General features: G+C 41.8%; 2 protein-coding genes across 3 annotated transcripts in view; one reads left to right on the forward strand and one right to left on the reverse strand.

Moving 5' to 3' along the window:
• Positions 1 to 21,721, forward strand: part of LOC102122672 (uncharacterized) — a 137,565-nt gene that overhangs the window by 108,989 nt on the left and 6,855 nt on the right. The window contains exon 4 of one of the 2 annotated variants that reach the window (XM_045394900.3): positions 15,254 to 17,269. The exons of the other annotated variant lie outside the window; for it this stretch is intronic. Within the exon in view, the coding sequence (XP_045250835.2) occupies positions 15,254 to 15,447 (194 nt within the window). The 3' untranslated portion in view covers positions 15,448 to 17,269. Of the gene's footprint in view, positions 1 to 15,253; positions 17,270 to 21,721 lie in introns of those variants that run through there. 2 annotated transcript variants of the gene reach the window in all.
• Positions 16,401 to 20,913, reverse strand: IL5 (interleukin 5). Its single transcript, XM_005557730.5, has 4 exons — positions 18,287 to 20,913; positions 18,046 to 18,078; positions 16,967 to 17,095; positions 16,401 to 16,861 (listed from the first exon to the last, which is right to left on the reverse strand). Exons 1-4 carry the CDS (start codon positions 18,422 to 18,424, stop codon positions 16,763 to 16,765), a joined length of 399 nt encoding a protein of 132 aa, XP_005557787.1. The 5' UTR covers positions 18,425 to 20,913; the 3' UTR covers positions 16,401 to 16,762.

Raw genomic sequence — 21,721 nt, forward strand, 5'->3', positions numbered from 1 at the left:
CAGGTGTGAGCCACCGCACCAGGCTGGCAGTTACGTTGGAAAAAAATTTGGCAGTTTTTTATAAAAATACACTTACTATGTGATCCAGCAATTCTACTCCAGGTATTTATTTTAGAGAAATAAAAATATATGATCACACAAATACCTATATACGAATGTTTATAGCAGCTCTATTCCTAATCGTCAAATACTGGAAGCAACCCAAGTATCATTCAACCAATGGAAAAACAATTTGTAATACATCCATGCAATGGAATACTACTCAGCAAAAAAGGAGCAAACACACAATTTGGAAGACTTCCCAAGTCATGATGAGTAAAAAAGTCAGTCTCATTAATATGATATTGCTGAGAAAACAAAACTATATTTGTGGAAAACAGTTCAGTGGTTGTCGGGGTACTGGGTAGAGGGAGCTAGGACTACAAAGGGATAGAATGAGAGAGTTTTTTGGGTTAATGCAACTGTCTGGCATCCTGATTGTGGTGGTTACACAAATCTATACATGAGTTAACATTTGTAGAACTGTTCACCAAAGGATGTTATTTTTACTGTATGTTAAAAATATAATAAACCAAATAAGGAATAAAGTTTTGTTATATGCAACAACATGGATGCGTCTCAAAATAATTATTCCAGGTCAATGAAGGCAGACTGGCCAGGCGTGGCGGCTGACACCTGTAATCCCAGCACTTTGGGAGGCCGAGGCAGGCTAATCAGGGGTTTGAGACCAGCCTAGCCAACATGGCGAAACCCCGTCTCTACTAAAAATACAAAAATTAGCCAGGCATGGTGGCACGCACCTGTAATCCTAGCTACTCGGGAGGCTGAGGCAGGAGAATCGCTTCAACCTGGGAGGCAGAGGTTGCAGTGAGCCAATATTGTGCCACTGCACACCAGCCTGGGCAACAGAACAAGACCCTTGAAAGAAAGAAAGAAAGAAGGAAAGAAAGAGAAAGAAAGAGAGAAAGAAAGAAAGAAAGAAAGAAAGAGAGAGAGAGAGAGAGAGAGAGAGGGAGGGAGGGAGGGAGGGAGGAAGGGAGGGAAAGAAAGGAAGGAAGGGAAAAAAGAAAGAAAGAAAGGAGGGAGGGAGGGAAGGAAGGAAGGAAGGAAGGAAGGAAGGAGAAAGAAAGAAAGAAAGAAAGAAAGAAAGAAAGAAAGAAAGAAAGAAAGAAAGAAAGAAAGAAAGAAAGAAGGAAGGAAGGAAGGAAGGAAGGAAGGAAGGAAGGAAGGAAGGAAGGAAGGAAGGAAGGAAGGAAGGAAGGAGAAAGGGAGGGAGGGAGGGAGGAAGGGAGGGAAAGGGCCATAGCATTCTGCCCTGCGGGAGCAGCATTCATTACATTCATTCCTCCCTCCATTCATTCATTCTGCCGCTGAGATGCATGGATGCCTCCATAGGACAGCAGCGTGCTGGGATCTGAGGGTTGAGTAAGACAGGCCCCTTTCTCTGCAGAGCTCACACTGATGCAGGCCTGAAGGAAGAGGACATAAAAGTGGTGTTTTGACACAATTCCAATTCTGTCAGTGAGCTTGGCCCCAGCTTAGCCAGTCACCCTGGCTTGTTTTTGCTGCCCACTGGGCCAAATGCGAGGGTGAGGAGCAAGAAGCTGCGAGGTGTGGAGTGGTCTGGAGAAGGAGTAGAAGTGGAGGATGGGTGTTCTCCAGCTCCTGTAGGCCTTCTGAGCTCAGAGTGCCTCCCACCTGCCCTCTCTCCTTGTTGGGTGAGCTGGAGTCAACTCCCAGAAGTCGAAGGGCTCCTGCGCAGAAGGCAGAACTGAAGCAGAGGGCTTGGCTCGTCCCTGTGCCCTGTGCGCCCAGTGTGGGGTCTTGGAGGACCCAGATGGGAAGGCTAGAGCGCGGGCGCTTCACCTTTGAGGTGGGGACAGAAAGGTTTTGGAATTAACATCTGCTGGCCACCAGAGGCCGGTGTTGGGACATGCAGACGACCCAGAAAACCGCCTCTGCCCGGGGACAGTACACAGAGCGTAACGTCCTTCAGCCCAGGCTTCTGTGTCAGACAGGTTTCCTTTCCTTTTCTGATGTGTGGAGCACCTTAACCTCTTAGAACCTTGTGGGCAGGGGCGGCACTGGACAGCCGTGTGGCCAGCCAGGATCCTGCTCTAGGACTTTTTTTTGGGAATACCTGCATCAGCCACTAGAGGGAGGTAGGAAGCTGAGATCTTGGGTCCGTGGGTGAGCAATGAACTGTTACAAAAGGGCTACAGAAATTGCTCTGCGTATTAGAAATAAACTGCAATTGGGTGAAGAGAGAGGGGAAACTGGCAAGATGGCACAAGGCTGCAGAGAGAATGGAAACGGGGTGAAGAAGAGGAAGTTCTACCACTGCAGGGTGACTACAGGACTTCAAAGAATAGGAGCACTAGCGCTCACTTTGAAGTTGCTCCTGCCACAGGCAGATCCGGGTGAGTGGTCAGCTTGGCTGTGTGACTGGGATTCAGTGGAAAGGGCTGCCTTCTGGGGGTGCAGAACAGGGGCATTACTTGTTGAATGTCCTGATGAGCCACACACAGAGCTAACCATGCTATATCAGGAGAGAGTCAGTGCTAGTCATGCACAAGCCCTTGGGAACTTGCAAACACCCTGGCAAAAGCTTTCCACTTGCATGTGAGCAAATGGGAGCTCGAGCCTGTCGTCCAGGTCTTAGGAGCCCACGAGAGCCTGACTGATGTCTGTGTTACACGAGAGGGGTCTAGGGCCATGAGACAGCAAGTTAGGAGGAAGAAGGCAGGAATCCCAGGTCCAGGGAGCCCCTGCCACCTGCAAACAAAAAATGGGGAAGGAAGACTTTCCCAGCAGAAGGTAGAATTTGGGTCTGGATTCTGAGGAGAGAGAAGCAGCTGCATGGAGGTGGCAGAAGAGAGCGATCAGATGCCCACTACAATGCCCTGCACTGTAGGATTCTGCCTTCTCCTCCAGCCCATTCTGCACCATTCACCCTGTATAACCATGCCACTCACCAGGGAGCAATAGCATCCTAACTTGTTTCCCTGATCGAACATGACAACCTCATCTGTGCCCACACAAAAGCTAGAGATCTTTTAAGAATGTAAGTTGCCGGGTGCGGTGGCACACACCTGTAATCCCAGCACTTTGGGAGGCCAAGGTAGACATATAGCTTGAGCCAGAAGTTTGAGGCCAGCCTAGGAAACATGGAGAAATCCAATCTCTACAAAAAAAAAATACAAAAATTAGCCTGGCATGGTGGCACGTGCCTATAGTGCCAGCTATGCAGGAGACTGAGATGGGAGGATCGCCTAAGCCCAGGAGGTTGACACCGCAGTGAGCTGTGATGGTGCCACTGCACTCCAGCCTGGATGACAGAGTGAGAGTCTGTCTCAAAAAAAAAAAAAAAAAATACATAAGTCAGATAATGACCCTCCTCTGCTTTAAACCCTCAGGGACTTCCCATTACTAGAATAAAATGCAAAGTCCTTTCTCTGGCCTGCATGAGTCTGCATGTGCTGTCTCTTCCCTCCCTGGCCTCATCTCCTACCTCCCTGCTAATATGCTCCTGCCATCTGTCGTCCTGCTGTTCTTCAACCACACCAACTTCATTCCTGCTACTACGCTTTCACACTTGCTGTCCCTCTGTTTAGCTGTCCCCAGCCCCCAGGCTTTCACATAGTTGGCTCCTTTTCATCGTTTAGCTCTCAAATGTCACCTTGTCAGGCATATAAAGTGGCCCTCTACCCCTAGCACTTCCTGAATCTCCCTTGATCATGTTAGTCCCTAGCCCTTATCACATCGGAAATGGCCTTTGCTTGTCCAGTGACTCTTCCTCCACGATCATGTGTATTCCTGGAGGGCAGGACCTTGTCTGTCACCTTCATTATTAATCCTTAGTGCCTGGCACATTGTGATGCTCCATAAATTTTTTTGGAAAGAATAAATCTTCAATCAATTCTATTCAGTAGGTTTGATGATCACTTTCAATCTATAGAAAGGAAAACTGACTCCTAGAAAGGTTAATTAACTTGCCCAATGGCAGGTAGCAGTAGAGGCAGACCTTAAGCCCAGGTAGCCTGACTTTAGCATCTTAACACTGGGTTATTTTACCTCTACTTTCACTGAAAGCGCTTACCACAATTTATAGTTGTTTTATTTGTTTGTTATCTGACCCTCCTACTGGGTACGATGCTGCTAGAGCAGGGCTACGTCCTGCTCCCTGCTGCGTTGCCAATACTTAGAACAGTGCCTGGCACATTGCTGCTGTGTGAGTGTTTGCTGCGTGAATGAATAAACAACCAAATGAACAGACAAGTGAGGGATGACTGTGGAGGAATAGGGGGTGCCAGTATGGCAGTTTCCCAGGCCCCAGCTGGAGCCCAGCGCCCAGTCCAGCTGTACCCGCATAAAGGGATCTGCCAAGAGGTGGCCTTTCGCTGTTGCAGAAGGCATCTCTTGGGGCTTATGATGGTGGACCTCTCACTCTTAACAGCAAGAGTCACGCTGCTCCATGAATCTTCAAACTTGGAGTCATTTCCCACCTAGAGGCAGAGATTTGACCTATGTTCCCAACCACAGCTGAGAGTCCAGCCTGCCCCTCGGGTGACACCCATGGCTCTGGGTGGATCCGTGTATACAGCCTCGATTCTACTCATTACATTATGTCAGCACCTTTTTCAGCTTCTGAGAAACAGGAAGCATCATGATGTGTAGTGGGGGTTGAAGAAGATGATAAGAGACATAATCACATTTCTTTGGTTGGGGCACAGAGGGCTGGGGTTCCTGTTTGCTCTGACTCTAAAGTGTCACCTTTTCCCTTAAGCCAGAATGTTGGAGGATGAGGACTAATTAGGCAATATGCTTTCAAGGGGAAAGAAAAGAGCAGGGATCAGAGCCTTTAAAATTAATATTATGAAACATCGTACATACAAAAAAATTATAATCTCACATATAATCTTGTACGTATAATACACACAAAAAAATTATTATAATGTATAGTTTGAAACATAACAAAAACCCATGTGCCCACCACCCAACTGAAGAGAACATTCCCTCCCAGAGCATCCATGTCCCTCCCCACCAAAGGGAACCATTATCCTTAATTTTTTGTTGTTGTTAATCATTTATTTGCTATTCTTGTTTTATTATATATGTAAATATCCTCTAATTATATATGATTTCATTTTTCCTATTTTTGTCCTTTTTATAAAGGGAATCATGCTGGATGTATTTATTTAAGATTTGCTTTTACTGCTCAACAAAATGTTTTCAGACTCATCCATGTTGATATACATAACTGTAGGTTATTTATTTACTGTATTTACTTTACTATAATTCTTTAAATGAGTAAGCCATAATTTATCTATTTTATTACTGATGGACATTTTGGGGATTTTTTTTTTTTTTTTTTTTAATGAGACAGAGTTTCATTCTTGTTGCCCAGGCTGGAGTGCAATGGCACCGTCTCGGCTCACTGCAACCTCTGCCTCCTGTATTCAAATGATTCTCCTGCCTCAGCCTCCCCAGTAACTGGAATTACAGGCATGTGCCACCATGCCTGGCTAATTTTTTTTTTTTTTAGTAGAGATGGGGTTTCACCATGTTGGCCAGGCTGGCTGAACTCCTGATCTCAGGTAATCTGCCGACTTCGGCCTCCTAGAGTTCTGGAATTACAGGCGTGAACCAACGCTCCTGGCCCATTTTGTGGATTTTAAAAGTTTTAGTTGTTAAGAACATGCTGCAAAAAGACAGTAAGTAAAACTAAAGAAATCTGAGTAAGATACGGACTTTAGTTAATAATAATGTATCCATATTGATTCATTAATGTGACATGTATAGCAAACTAATGCAAGATGTTAAGGGCCGGGTGCTGTGGCTCACGCCTGTAATCCTAGCACTTTGGGAGGCCTAGGCGGGTGGATCACGAGGTCAGGAGTTCGAGACCAGCCTGGCCAAGATGGTGAAACCCCATCTCTAGTAAAAAATGAAAATACAAAAATTAGCAGGGCGCGGTGGCAGGTGCCTGTAATCCCAGCTAGGCTGAGGCAAGAGAATTGCCTGAACCCAGGAGGCAGAGGTTGCAGTGAGCTGAGATCGTGCCACTGCACTCTAGCCTGGGTGACAGAGGGAGACTCCATCTAAAAAAAAAAAAAGTTAAGAATAGGGAAAATTGGATATGGAGTACTTGGGAACTTTCTGTACTATCTTCACCATTTTTCTGTAAACCTAAAAATCTTTCTAAAATAAGTTTAAGAAAACAGTTCTGCTATGATTGTGGTTGTTTATCTCTGATGATGTTCATGGGCAAGAATTTCTCTAGAATATGCACTAGGTTGAAATTCGGGGTCATAGGGTACGTACACGTTCAATTTTTTACTAGGAACTGCATTTCAAAAGTACCATTTTACTCTTGTGGACAATGTGTAAGAATTCCTTTTACTTTACATCCTAGGCAAGAATTGTAATGTCTGACTTTTTAATTTCTGCCAGTCTGGTGGGTGTGAAATGTTATCTCATTGTGGTTTAATTTTGCATTTTCCTAACTACTAACAAGGTTGAACATCTCTTTATATGTTTATTGGCCATTTGTGTTTCCTGTTCTAAGAAATGCTTATTCATGTCATTTACCTTTTTTTTTCTTTTCTAGTGGGTTATTTATCTTTTTCTTACTGATTGAGAGGATTTTGTTAGACATTCTTGAAACTAATCCTTAGTCATTTATATGTGAAACAAATATTATATGTGAAACCAGCTTGCGGTTCATCTTTTCACTCTCCTTATGGTAAATTTGATGAATATTGAATGTATCAATCTTTTCCTTGGTGATCTGCTCTTTAGGGGTTTTATGTATGAAATCCTTCCATTCCGACTGGAAAGCTCCTATTTGCCTCTCCAGATCTGCTCTCCACCCCTCTTTAGCCTCTGTGTCCTGGGAGGCTAACCAGTATGAACTACATTAATAGCTTATTTGCCCACAGGTTCCCATTGGGTTTGACCATGGGAGCATTGACAGGTGATCAAAAGGTAGAAGATGAGTGAAGCAAGGTATGTATGCCCTTAGCTCTCTTCTTGCAAGGTTGCTGCAAGCTGGTTGTATCCCTTGACTTAAGGGCCCAGCTCTTGCCAACTGGCCATCTGCATGTAGTGCTCTGTATCTCTGAGTTTCAGTAAATAGTCCCTCTCCTGTTGCGGTTCCTGTTACCAGCCCCCAAGGGCTTTGTTTTCCCTACACTCTGTTCTCACTTTTATAGTGGTCCGTTTATTGAATAAACTGTCCTTAATACTCAGTATGAGTATCCCATCTGTTTCCTGCTGGATAAGCCCACTCCCAGGTCATATTTTCTGTTTTTAAATTAGTTTTTCACTGGTCTATCGCTCTACCCCTAGGATTTCTCAACCTTGCCACTACTGACATTTTGGATGGGAGAATTCTGTTGTGGAGGGCTGTTCTGTGTACTGTAGGATGTTTAGCAGCATCCCTGACCTCTACCCAATAGATGCCAGTAGCATCCCCTCCTTCCCCTCCAATTCTGACAACCCCAAATTGCCAAATGTTCCCTTGGGGTGGGGGAATCACCCTCTCTTGAGAACTACTGTTATAACCCCTTGTCAAAACCACACTTAATTATTAAAGCTTAATATCCAGCAAGGCAAGTTCTCCCATTTGGGTTTTTTGGTTTTTGGTTTTTTTTGTTTGTTTGTTTTTGAGACAGTGTCTCACTCTATTGCCCAGGCTGGAGTGCAGTGGTGCAACCTCAGCTCACTGCAACCTCTGCCTCCCAGGCCCAAGCAATTCTGGTGCCTCAGCCTCCCAAGTAGCTGGGACTAAAGGTGTATGCCACCATGCCCAGCTAATTTTTTTGGACTTTTACTAGAGATGGGGTTTCGCAGTGTTGCCCATTGTGGTCTCAAACTCCTGAGCTCAGACAATCGCCTACCTTGGCCTCCCAAAGTGCTAGGATTACAGGTATGAGCCACCACACCCGGCTAGGTTCTCCCATTTTAAGCTCCTTCTTTAGAATTGTAGGGGCTATTCTTGGACTCTCATTTTTCCATGTACATTTTAGAATCAGCATAGTATGTATCATGAAAAAAATTGTTGGGATTTTGATAGGAGTCACATTAAATGTATAAATCAGTTTCCAAATTATAATGTCAAGTCTTGATCCATGGACATAATAAGTCTCTGCATTTGCTGTTGTTACTATCATTCAGTAAAGTTTTTAAATGTTTTCCATATTTTGTTAGATTTATTCTTTGGCACTTTATATTCCTTTTTTTTTGTTTTCATTTAGAGAGAGAGAGAGATGGGGTCTTACTCTGTTGCCTAGGCTGGAGTGCAGCTTCAAACTTCTGGCCTCAAATGATCCTCCTGCCTTAGCCTTTCCCAAGTAGTGGTGACTACAAGCACATGCCCCCATACCCTGCTCTTTGGCACTTTATAGTCTTATAAGTATCATAATAATGCTTATACTTACTTGTAATGATGTCTTCCTTAAAATTACATTATCTATTTTTTTGTCAATTACAATCATTATTAACTTGTAATTGATTTTGCATATTTATCCAACAGCTTGCTGAGCTCTCTTATTCCTTATAATCATTTGACTGACTCTGTGTGTTTTTGAGTTTCATTTTTATCATCATGTATCACCTGCAAAAATATATATGATTTTTGTTTCTTCCTTTACAATCCTCATATTTATTAGTTCTATTAATATTAATGATCTTTTTGCAAAGACCGGGACCTTTGGTCAGTTTTTAATTGAAACAAAGTTAGTCTCCAGGGCCACTACTACATCACATAAAGCCTCTGTGCAAATTGGAAAAAGATACTTCTATCTGGTATGAAATTGTCATACATATTTCAAATATATAATGTCTCTGATGTAAACGGTGCTTCCTGGGATTGTGTAGTGCACACAGAGTGGTCCTGCAGGTATTCTTGCATTATTCTTTTTTTAAAGAGATGATTTGAACATATTTACCATTGAGCACAGTATTTTCTGTAAGTTTATCAGGTTAAAAATTTCCTGTCTATTTTGACTTTGTTAAAAAGTAATTATCATAAATGAATGTAAAATTTCAGTAATGCTTTTTGTGCATTGATATCATCATGTGATTCTTCTCTCTCTCTTTTTTTTGTTTTGTTTTTTGAGACTGAGTTTTGCTCTTGTCAGCCAGGTTGGAGCGCAATGGTGTGATCTCGGCTCACTGCAACCTCCGCCTCCCAGGTTCAAGCGATTCTCCTGCCTCAGCCTCAAAGCCGAGATTATAGGTGCACGCCACCATGCCCAGCTAATTATGGAATTTTAGTAGAGGCAGGGTTTCACCATGTTGGCCAGGCTGGTCTCAAACTCCTGACCTCAGGTGATCCACCTACCTCGGCCTCCCAAAGTGCTGGGATTACAGGTGTGAGCCACTGTGCCCAGCCTGATTCTTCTCTTTAAAAAATGATTAATGTGGTAAATTACATTGATAGATTTTCTGACATTTAATTTTATATTCCTGAAAGGAATATTTCATATTCCTGACATTTAATTTTATATTCCTGAAAGACATTACATTAGTTGTTATGTAATGTCTTTTTATACATGCTGGATTTGGATTTATAAAACTTTGATAAGAATGTTTATGACCACGTTCATGAGTGAGTATGGGATCATAATTTTTCTTTCACATATTTTCCTCCGCTGACTTTGGTATGCTGTATATTAGCTTCCCAAAATGAGCTTGGAAATATCTCATTTTGTTTATTTTCTATAAGAGTTTATATATGTTTGGAATTATATGTGACCTGAAAGTTTAGAAGGACTCACCTAGAAAACTATCTGGACTTGGTTTATTCCTTCAGGAAAGATTTTAAATGACTGGTTTAATTTCTTTAGTGGTTCTAGATCTGTTAGATTTTTCTATGTCTTCTTGCATCAGTTGTGGAAATTTATATTTGTATTGGATACATATTTGTGTGCCTTCTCAGATTGCCCTCACTGCCTCCTATCTGTCTCTTTGCACCAATAGCAACACACCACCCTTAACTTACAGGCACAGAAGACAAGCAGGGCCTGACCTCAGGTCTGCTTTCTGAAGAGACCTGGCTATGACAATTAGTATCAGATGTAGTTTTAGGTAACAAACACTTGGAAATGGAACACTGACAATGGATTTTTCACTCTTCTAAAATAATATGAACCTATTGCTGAAAATAAGTAGGTTGATAATAACTTCTGGCAGGCAGTGGCTTTGCAATTTCTTAAGCTTTTAGCTCTGGTTAATTTAGATGAGGGGCAGGTGGACAGCAAGACAATGAAAGATAAAGTGGCAGGGTTATATGAGAACAATGTTAATTATAAAGATTGCAGAGTACAATGACTCTTCTGACAGCACTGAAGACCTTACTAAAAGAAAATGATAGGCTCATGGCAATCTAATTCTAACTTAACAAATTCTCCGAATGGTTGACAACTCCCATGGCAACTTTAAAGGAGTCTCTTATTTCCAGGAACTGTGGGGCAGACCCATCTGAAAATTAGGCTCAGGATCTGATTATTTACAGGCCTTTGAAGAGCTTCATAGGAGAAGAGTGGATTTTGGACATTCTGTGTCAAAGTCAGGGCTCCTATGAGAAAAGGGTGGGACCGTGAGACCTGGGATAGAAACATTTGGGTGGATAAACCTAAAACTTGTGAACCTCCACATACTCTGAGTCCTCCTTAATTGGTAGAAGCAGACCTTTCCCCCTTGCCAGAGTAGACTAACTTCTCCCTGCCTGGAAACAGAGTAACTGTTTCACTTGAAACATACACTTCACAAGATGACATTTGTTCTGCCCACAACCCTCCCTCAACACCCCTTATTGCCTCAAGGCCAATAATTAAAGTCAGATGTAAGAGCATCTTGTGTTAACTAGGCGCCAACCAGGAAACAAAAACTATACCAGTTATTTTAATAAACAGAATTAAATATAAAGAACTGTTAGCCAGGTACTAGTAAAGGAGGCAGGCAAAAAGGGAAAACAAGGCAGGTAAAAAGGGAATCAAGGAGGTGGCAATTGTGGGAAGCAGCTAGCACTTCTATGTCAGGGAAGCAAAGGGAACAGGTGAAAATTATTAAAACTTATAAATTTGGAGGAGGGGCTTTGTGGACCTGAAACTCAGATGTCTGTGGAGGGGATGCTGCTCTGCATGCAGTGCAGTTCCTGAGCTCAGAAAAGGGGTCCTATGGGAATGGGATCCAGACCTCTGAGTGAACACCCATTGGCTGGTGCTGGGGTCTCAGAGGGGAATGAAGTGTGCTAAGGTTGGTTCTATGAATGGTGGAAAAACTGCAAACTATAATCAAATGTTGCTACTAGAGTCAACTACTGCTGCCAGGGTTAATGTTAGGATTAGGATTAGGAATAGGAATATAAGAGGACAGGAACAGGAAACAAAAACAAAGGATAGGAAGCAATAGAAAGAAACAAGTCCCCTTTTCTTCCTCCAGCCTCCTAGTCGACACCATTCATTGACAGATACTGGCAGCGTTTCAGCTGGCAAAGGAGAAATTGGTTTGCAGAATCCCAGCTGCAGCAGAGTATAGTATAGTGGGCTTGAAGCTGAGAGGCAATGCTTCACAGCTGACATACAGTCTTGACAGGCAAGTGTAGGGTGTGCAGGAGTTTACTAATATGTACTGTCAGAATCCAGAATCGAGTGCATACTGCAACTGTTTGTCCAGAAGAATATAGAGTTGAATGGGATTTGATTCATTGGCATGGGTATACTTATGACTCAGAATTTAAGTTTTCACAAAAACAACTGGAGGTAGTCCTAATAGTTTGCTGGAGTGGCTCCTTGAAGCCTGATCCTGATGATGGTGTACAGAATATGAAGTGGAGACACCGGAACTTCCTCCCACAGTATTGAAGAAAAGGTAGCTCAGAGAAGCAAGAATACTAAAATGGATTTATGATATCTGGCCTGAGAACCCACTATCTGAGTATGTTATGGGAGGACACAGAATATACTCCTTTTACTGACACAGCAAGAGATGCACTAGTGAAGAGAAGCAGGCATCATTGCACACATTGGTAGTGGACATCCCCTGTAAGCTGGGTTGAAGATGAAAGATGCTGCCAATGACATGGACTCCCTAATATCAATAGGCAACATGAGATCCCTAGAATGGCAGAACTCAGGTTGGAAGCACTTAAACATTAGAGGCAAGGGGGACATAATTACTACCACAAACAGCAAGGCCATGGTGACAACCAGGGTGCCTTGACTCTTAACCTTCAGAGATCTATTGTGGTGGCTAAGAAATTAAAGTGTTCCTAGAGACAAGAGACATTAATTATCAATTAGCATGTGTATGTAATCAGGTGGTAAAGGCTGACATCAGCAACCACAATGGAAAAGCAGGCTCTTCATCCAGTTCACAGATCTAAGGCATTCATAAACCCAGTGTCCATTGATTGAACAGGAGGACTCTACAATCCCATTACAGATACATGCAGTAAACTTTCTTTAGTCCTTTACCAAAGAGACCTAGAGCCATTTGTCAGGATAAGTACACACTAGTATAGGACATATCCAAACTTTTCAAACGTTAGATATGAGGTCTGAGCTAATACACCAGGAAAACCTAAATCTGCCATAATTCTTTGGTTAGAATGGGACTTCTATCAGACAAGTGATAAATGGAGACTCTTAGGCTTGAGTCTTTTATACTCTGGGACTGTTTTTCAAGTTCTTTATTGTATAAATGGAATAAACATTCTAAGCACCTGGCAGAACCTTCCTGTGGCTTTGAAACTTTTGTAACAGCTCATTACATTTATAGGCCTGTGCATTTTACTCTCTCTCTGTCATGATCCTGATGGTAAATGTATACAGTGATGTGAGACCATGAAAGCAGTAAGTCAGCTGGCCACAGGCAGGTACATTGAGATAAAAAAAAAAACTGCTGGGCATGGTGGCACTTGCCTATAGTTCCAGCTAGGAGGCTGAGATGGGAGGATCACTTGAACCCAATAGTTTGAGTCCAGCCTGGACAACATAGCAAGACTCTATCTCTTAAAAAAATAAAAATAGGCCAGGCATGGTTGCTCACGCCGGTAATCCCAGCACTTTGGGAGGCTGAGACAGGCGGATCACAAGGTCAGGAGATCGAGACTATCCTGGCTAACATGGTGAAACCCCGTCTCTACTAAAAATACAAAAAAATTAGCTGGGCATGGTGGTAGGCGCATGTAGTCCCAGTTACTTGGGAGGCTGAGGCAAGAGAATCGCTGGAACCCAGGAGGTGCAAGTTACAGTGAGCTGAGATCACGCCACTGCACTCCAGGCTGGGTGACAAAGTGAGACTCCATCTCAAATAAATAAATAAATGAATAAATAAATAAATAAAAATAAAAAGAGGCCAGTGTGGTGGCTCATACTTGTAATCCCAGCACTTTGAGAGGCCAAAGTGAGAGGATCACTTGAGGCCAGAAGTTTGAGACCAATCCAGGTCACACAGTGAAACTCCATCCCTACAAACCCCATCCCTACAAAATAATTTTAAAAGCTATTAACTAGGCATGGTGGTAAGTGCCTGTAGTCCCAGCTACTGGGGAGGCTGAGACAGGAGCATCACTTGAGCCCAGGAGTTCAGGGCTGCAGTAAGCAATGATCACGCCACTGCACTCCAGCCTGGGTGACAGAGCAAGACCCTGTCTCTAAAAAAAAAAAAAAAAAAAAAAAAAAAAAAAAAAGAAGGAGATGGTGAATGAAAACATCTAAAGGGGCAATTACAAGTTTGTTAGGTGGGAAAGAACAAAGATACTGAGACAGAGGGTATAGTGTGGACCAAGGCACAGAGGTATGAAAACTCATGGGTATTCTGTGAAGAATAAGAGCTAGCATTCTTTACAGTTCATCTCTTTTTTTTTTTTTTTTGAAACAGCCTCACACTGTTGCCCAGAGTGGCACAATCAGGCTCATTGCAGCCTCACCTCCTGGGTTCAGGTGATCCTCCCACCTCAGCCACCTGACTAGTTGGGACTACAGATGTGCACCACCACGCCTGGCTACTTTTCTTTCTTTTTATAGAGACATGGTCTTGCTATATTGCCCAGGTTAGTCTTGAACTCCTGGACTCAAGTGATCCTCCTGCCTCAGCTTCCTAAGGTGCTGGGATTACAGGCATAAACCACCACACCTGGCCTGAACATCTCCACAAGTAATGTTTTCCACGTAGAGCACTTCGTCATAGAATATGTCTCTCAATACAATGCTTTCCCACCAATATTTATATTGGAAAAATATTTATGTCCCCTAAACATAATAAATTCCTTAACAAAGTGATGAGGGGAGTCAATGGACAAAGTCTTTAGGTTTATTCCACATACAATTGGTAGCAAATCAGAGTTCACAGAAGACAGTCAGAAAGCCTCTGAATGTTAACTAAGGAGACGTGCAGCATGTTATACAGACAAAACAACATTATATTAACTGCTGAATGATCAGGAAGTTCTGTTTTAAATATCTTATATCTTTATTTTATTACAATTAAATAAATAAATACAAAATATTTTGTTTAAATTTTTACACCCTAACATGTTTTTTTCTTATATACAGGCATTTTACTATGTTTTATGTTTTAAGAAGTTGGTTGAAAATTTTGGGTTGAGACATAATGCATTAACATTTTTCCCACTTAAAATAATGGGAATGAGGCACCTGGTTAATGTTTTCTTGCCAAGGATGTTACACGGACAATGCCTGTATTTCTGTATGTCAGGGGTTAGAGGGGGCATAGGTCGACCTCGAATGACCTGTGAAGGAGCCTGGACTTCAGACGGTAGTGAGTCAGAGGTTTTTATGCACAGCAGTGACACGTGGACATGTGTGTATGTTGTCAACAGGCTTGACATGACAAGTTCGAATCAAGTTTTATTTCAGTTAGTTGTAAACAGCCCTGATTGCTTTTAACTTCTCTGGGACCTGGCAGATTGGTGAGGGCTCATTATTGGAGATTTAGATGTGATAGTCCAGTCTTAAGTCCTTATTAACTATATTGGACCCTGATAAGGGTCCTTACAGTAGTTAAGCCTTACAACTCATTCCTGATAAGGAAGAAGGGAAAGGAGCTTTTTTGAGAGAATATAAGTGTACAAGGGAAAGGATTTAATCTGTTTTATTCACTGTTGAATCCTAGCCCCTAGAATAGTCCTGGAGCATACTGGAACTCAGTATCTGCCTAATTGAATCAAGTTGAGATTCAGTCTTTTTGCAAGTTGAGTTTCCTGTTTCCTGTCTTTTTCTAGAGCTGTCAGCACCGTGCTGTGCTCATCCATCTTCCTCCCTCACTGGCTGTGCTCCTGATCCTGGGGCTTGGTGCATGCACAAGTTGGGGACCTGGTCCATGGTCTTGACCACTATGCCTGGGTGTGTGCTGGAAGGAAAACCGTCTTCTTCCTCGGAAGGAGTTCCATTCTCCTGCGTGGGAATCTGTGTCTGACTGCTCTGGCCCTTCTCCCATGCCCAGAAAGAGCAAGAGCAATTGCTTCACACAGCACTGGAGCCCAACACTGCTGCAATCCATGCAGATAAAGCCCAGGCTAGGAGTACTGGCCTCTAAGGACCTCCAGCACAGGCCCACAGCTGCATCCCACCACACCCAGCAGAGAGCCTGTGATCAACACAGATTTGTTGAATGAAAGAAAGGGCAAATGGATGATACAGCTGAATATTGTTACTGGGTCTCTCCTTTGGGTCTATATCAGTTTTAAAATGTTTTAAAGAGCATAATTTCTGGATCCTTGAGAAGTTTTCTCAAACAGAAGAATCTCTAGTGATGCTACTGATAGTCGTAAGCAGGCAGATTGGAGTGTCGTGCGGCCTGGTGCTGCCCTGCCCCCGGGAATACGGAACTCAGTCTTTCTAATGGCACTGCCCTACCAGTGTCTCTCTGTTCCTTTTGTTATGGTGCAGGGTCAGGTGGGGGTAAGAACCCCTGCAGGTCTTGGCAGAGAGGGTTTCTGGCTTCCTCTTTATACTGGCAATGAGGTTGATCTGCCAAATTCTTCTCACAGGCTGGGCAGGAAACTAGTTACAGGTTCCCACACTGCCCTTCTTCCAGGGGAAGCCTTACAATTCATTTTAATTCTACAATCAGTCTTGGAAAGCACATTCATTCATTTATTCCCCACCATTTACCCTGCACCATCCCAGGTTCTGGGGATACTGTAGAGAGAAAACCAGGTTCATCTCCTGCCTGTGTCCCTGCTCTCCACATCTCCACTAAGTCCTGCTAGATCACTTCCACCTCTGGTGTGCCTTGCAACCCTGAGACTTCTCCAGGGAAATGGGGATGCCCAGCCACACATGCTCAGACCCTCCCTCCAAACTGGGCATGTACTCAACGAACTGGGCTAACTTCCACTGCTAAGACAGAGGCCAGTAGCAAATTGAACAGTTGTCTATTTTTGTTTTATTGGAACACAACATAACATGAAATAAATATTAATTTACCAAATTCATAACCATTTCATAAATATTATTAAGTTAACAGACATTTTACAGAATGTTAAGTTAAATAAGAAAAAAGTATATCAATTTTGCCTGGAGGAAAATACTTCAATGATTCTGATATCTGAAATATATTTTAAATATTTTATGCTTTCTGGCAAAGTGTCAGTATGCCTGAAATATTTGCTTTTCCTCTGAAGTTTAATTACATTGAAAATTAAGGCCTGACCCTTTGTTGGCCCTCATTCTCATTGCAGTAAAATGTCCTCCTCCAAAATCTTTGGCTGCAACAAACCAGTTTAGTCTCAACTTTCTATTATCCACTCGGTGTTCATTACACCAAGAAACTCTTGCAGGTAGTCTAGGAATTGGTTTACTCTCCGTCTTTCTTCTCCACATTTCTTCTGCGAAAAAAGAAAAATGACAATGGATATTATAGGAAACTGTCAATTCCATAGAAATAGGCACAGCCAGACAAACACGGTTTCCATTGAATGTGTGTAACTTACTTTTTGGCCGTCAATGTATTTCTTTATTAAAGACAAGTTTTTGAATAGTCTTTCCACAGTACCCCCTTGCACAGTTTGACTCTCCAGTGTGCCTATTCCCTGAAAGATTTCTTCAGTGCACAGTTGGTGCTAAATGAGGAAAATTTTTAAAACACAAATAATCAAAACAATGTATAAAAATTTGGTCCATTGTCCATTCTGCAATGTATACATATTTCAAAACATCATATGGTACACCATAAATATATATAAATTTTAATTCATCAATTAAAAATAATTATTAAAACAATTTTGGTCCACAAAGTTAGGCTTTGTTTTGTGGTATTTACATGAGTTCCCTTCTCCAAAGAGTTTTTTGTTTGTTTTCTAGGCAACAAACCACCACATATTGAGATAAAATTTTCAAAAAGTAGATGAAGCTTATAAGATTACTGAGGAGTTTTATAAAGGATATAACTTAATTATGTAACTTGAAAAAATGTTTTGGAAGTGTAATACATTATACATTAAACTCACATCAATGTGTTTCTACAGTTCTAGTTGGTAGTTTCATTCTATTTAGACTAATAAAATGATATATTTTGCATTTTAATATGACCAGGACATGTTCAAATACATACAATACCATCATATAGTCATAATTATTTAAGTATGCAGAAATTAATATAGGGCATTTGTTATATATTTTAATGTCTACTGATCATGGTTCTAAAAATATAATTCTGAGTTGCTAATACTTTCAGAAAGACATTAGAGTGAGAAAGACCCTAGTCAGAACCGCACGGAGACTAGCAGGCACCTCTCACTCAGTGCGGAATCCTTCTGGAAAGAATCCCTGACACGATGCTCTTTGGGAGGCAAACTAATAACATCACCAAAGAGCCTAATCCACTTGTTTAAAGGATTCTACTTGATAAAAAGTCATTCCTCATATTTATAAGTACAGACATTCACAACCACCCATATGAAAACATAGTATAGAAAATTAAAGAGTTCCAATGATAACTAATGATTTACAGCTTAAAATAGGAAATTTCCTTATTCATGCCATCATTTTATTGAATCATAATTTAACTTACATGTTTATGTACAGGAACAGGAATCCTCAGAGTCTGGAAAGGAAAGGAAATACAATCATTTTTACAGCACATCAGCATTCACAACTTTTAATGGAATGTTTGCTGGTGATGTAGTTATCACTCATGTACTAACATGCTCAGAATCTTATTATTTATAACAGATCTCTATATATAGTAAAGCAACCATCACAAATGATTACCTATGCACTTTAAAGACTGTAGGAACCATAAAGAAAATTACCTCATTGCCTATCAGCAGAGTTCGATGAGTAGAAAGCAGTGCCAAGGTCTCTTTCACCAATGCACTTGTGGGAATTTCTGTGGGGATGGCATACATGTAAGCAGCTCCAAGAGCTAGCAAACTCAAATGTAGAAGCATCCTCACGGTTCTGAAATGTTCTCCTTTTGCCTTTGGCAAAGAAAGTGCACAGTACAAGACTGCATCCCCAATCAATTTATTCTCTGTCTTTGAGGAAATGAATAATTTCTAACAATCAGATAGAGAATGCCTAATAATGGCATATTGTGAAACTAAGTGTTTCCAATGCCTTATATCTTAAAAAATAAATTTAGTTTTATCTTTTAATAATAAAAATCCCTATTTCCCCCCTTTAAAAACATTTTCTATTACAAAGAAAATCTTTGGGTTGATACGTCATTGCCCCACATTTGCATTTCTTAAAAATCAGAAGATTGAGTTCCTCTTAAAAGATGTGTGCAAAAAGGAGAAGTATAAGATAGACCACTAAACATAATTTTATGCTAAAATACATAAATATTGGGAATGTTTTTCAGATAGACTATGTTCTACCATGACTGTGGCGAGATTAATCTGTCTTAATTGAAATTGAAAACACTGGTGGGAAGACAGTGATTAAAACGGAGACTGCCAAGCCTTAGCAGGTTTAAGTTCTGTTCACTGGGGTCTTGATGAGCATCCTTTCTGTTGCCAGTGACTAAAAACCTAACCCAAAGTGGTTGAATATAAAGAGGGAAGGTATTGGCTCATAGAACCAAACAGTCCAGGAATGGAGGCTCTTTCACATTTTGATGGTTTCAGTGACTCTTCCTTGACTCCATCCTTGGGCAGCTTTCCTGTTGAGGTCTCAAGATGATGTCCAGACTCCTGGATCTGTACGTATTCTGTTCATGAGCAGCAGGAAAAAGCAAGCGGTGCTTTTCTGATTGTTTAATCAAAAGCTTTCAATTTCAGTCTCTTTCTGACAAGGGTCCCATGTTCGTCCTTGAACTGTGACCAGGGTGTGGAATAGACTGATTGGCTCTCCCTGGAGCTACCAGTGACCCTAACCTCACCTCAATTGCATAGCTGAGAAATGTGGGGTCCCAGTAGTAAGAGGGACATAGATTCTGGGATGGCAACCAATAAATATCTGTCACAGACACATAATACATGGATGTGTCCTCTCCTTTATGTCCCATAAGGGTGGAGGTGTCCTTTCACACCTTGGGTGAGCCATGAAATTAGGGGAATCAGCCTTTGTTCCTTAGGCTCAGACCTGTAATCCCAGAAAGGCGCAAATGAGGCCCCCTCCTAGACCACACACTTCCTATTTCCCTGGCCTGAGCACACATGATGGAGGTGTATGTGGCCCATTGTTTTTAATAGAGTGCTTCAGTGAGCATCCCAGAGTGGCTCTATGTTGCAGCCTAGAAGCCTGACTTCAGGCCTGTCTTGAGCATCGAGAACAGATGGTACCAAACAAAAACTGTTGCCCAGAACACTTTTCCAAAGCTAGGTGTAGCTGTGTATGAGAAGTAGAGGCAGCTGGGAGGTAGACACACCTTTCATACATATGCAATCCCAGCTCTGCACTGGAAAGATAAAGATAGTCTTGGATTTCAGTGGCGGCCTTCTTGTACCACGTTTGGTTTTGTTTGTGCTGAAGTTTTGGACTCTTGGTTAGACGTGTCTGATTTGCACACTTGAGAAATGTTTTCATTGAGAAATGTTTCCTTCAGACTGCAGAAGTTTGGCTCACTTCAGAAAATCTATCAGGAGTGAGGTAGGAATCACAATAGGCTTGGTCAAAGTGCTCTTAAAATGATGTTCTCAGAAAAGAAGCTGAGTTCTGGCAGGAGCTTTCTCTTCCCAGAGAATACGAGAGAGTTCTCTCTGATTCCCCCTGACGCTTTTGTGTTACACTGAGGAAGTTAGGGCTTAGGTGAAAGTTTCAGAGGAATTGCCAAATAACTTGTTATTTTAGTACCTTAAACACACAAAGTTCTGAGTACTTAAATTCTATCATAGGAGGCTGGGCAAGGTGGCTCATGCCTGTAATCCCCGCACTTTGGGAGGCTGAAGCAGAAGGATTGCTTGAGCCCAGGAGTTTGAGACCATCCCGGGCAACATAGTGAGACTCCATCTCTACAAAAAATAAAAGATTAGGCTGAGCACAGTGGCTCATGCCTGTAATCCCAGCACTTTGGTAAGCCCAGGCAGTGGATCTCTTGAGCCCAGGAGTTCAAGACCAGTGAGTGAAATGGGCAGGGTGTAACACATCAAAGCTGGTGGGGGTCACATGAAACTACAGCACGCATGATCTGTCTAAAGGTGGCAGGTGCTGCTCAGCTCCAGCTGATGGTTGCCAGGTGACACACCTGGGCTCCCATTACCAGATCATTCCGTTTTTCAAAGAAGGCTTTACAAAAATTAGCCAGGCGTGGTGGTGTGTGCCTGTAATCCCAGCTACTCGGGAGGCTGAGGCAGGAGAATTGCTTGAACTCAGGAGGCAGAAGTTGCAGTGAGCTGAGATTGCACCACTGCACTCCAGCGTGGGCAGCAGAGTGAGACTCTGTCTCAAACAAAACAAAAACAACAAAAATCAAAAACAAAAAACAAACAAAAAAACACAACAACAGTGACAAAAAGAAGCCTGAAATCCTGCTTATTATATATAATCTCTGGATTTTTCAAATGTTGGCAACTACATAATGCACCATTTTGCATCCTCTGTTTTACAGCAAAACTGTGGGTTCTTATTGGAAGGCTAGTTATAAAAAATATTTCTTATTCAAAATTGTATTTCTTTTAGAAATGTTTAAGTGTGGCAAAATACACATAAATTTACTATCTTAACCATTTTTTAAGTGTACAGCTCAGTAGCCTTAAGTACATTCATAATGTTGTGTGACAAATCTCCAGGACTCTTTTCATCTTGCAAAACTGAAACTCTGTGCCCATTAACAACAGCTCCCAACCCCCGTCCCCCTTCTCCCAGCACCTTGCAACCACTCTTCTACTTTCTGTCTTTATGAATTTGATGACTTTAGGTACCTCATATACAGTACTTGGCTTTTTGTGACTGGTTTATATCATTTAGCATAATGTCTGTTCTCAAGATCATCCATGTTGTAGCATGTGTCAATTTCCTTCCTTTTTAAGGCTGAGTAATATTTCATTGGATGTCTATACCATGTTTTATTTATCCATGGTCTGTCAATGGACACTAATGTTGCTTCCATCCTTTGGCTATTGTGAATAATGCTGCTATGAACATGGGTGTACAAAATTAAATTTCTTATAAAGTTTTCATGTCATTAACTTTTCCTCTGTAAGTCTGATCTCCCCTACCTGACTGTAAACTGTCTCGGAGTTGGACCTGTAAAATAATGTATTTGAAAGAGCTTTATTAATGCAAAACTCCAAATAAAAGTT

This window comes from Macaca fascicularis, chromosome 6 (genome assembly GCF_037993035.2).
Source record: "Macaca fascicularis isolate 582-1 chromosome 6, T2T-MFA8v1.1".
Taxonomy (NCBI): domain Eukaryota; kingdom Metazoa; phylum Chordata; class Mammalia; order Primates; family Cercopithecidae; genus Macaca; species Macaca fascicularis.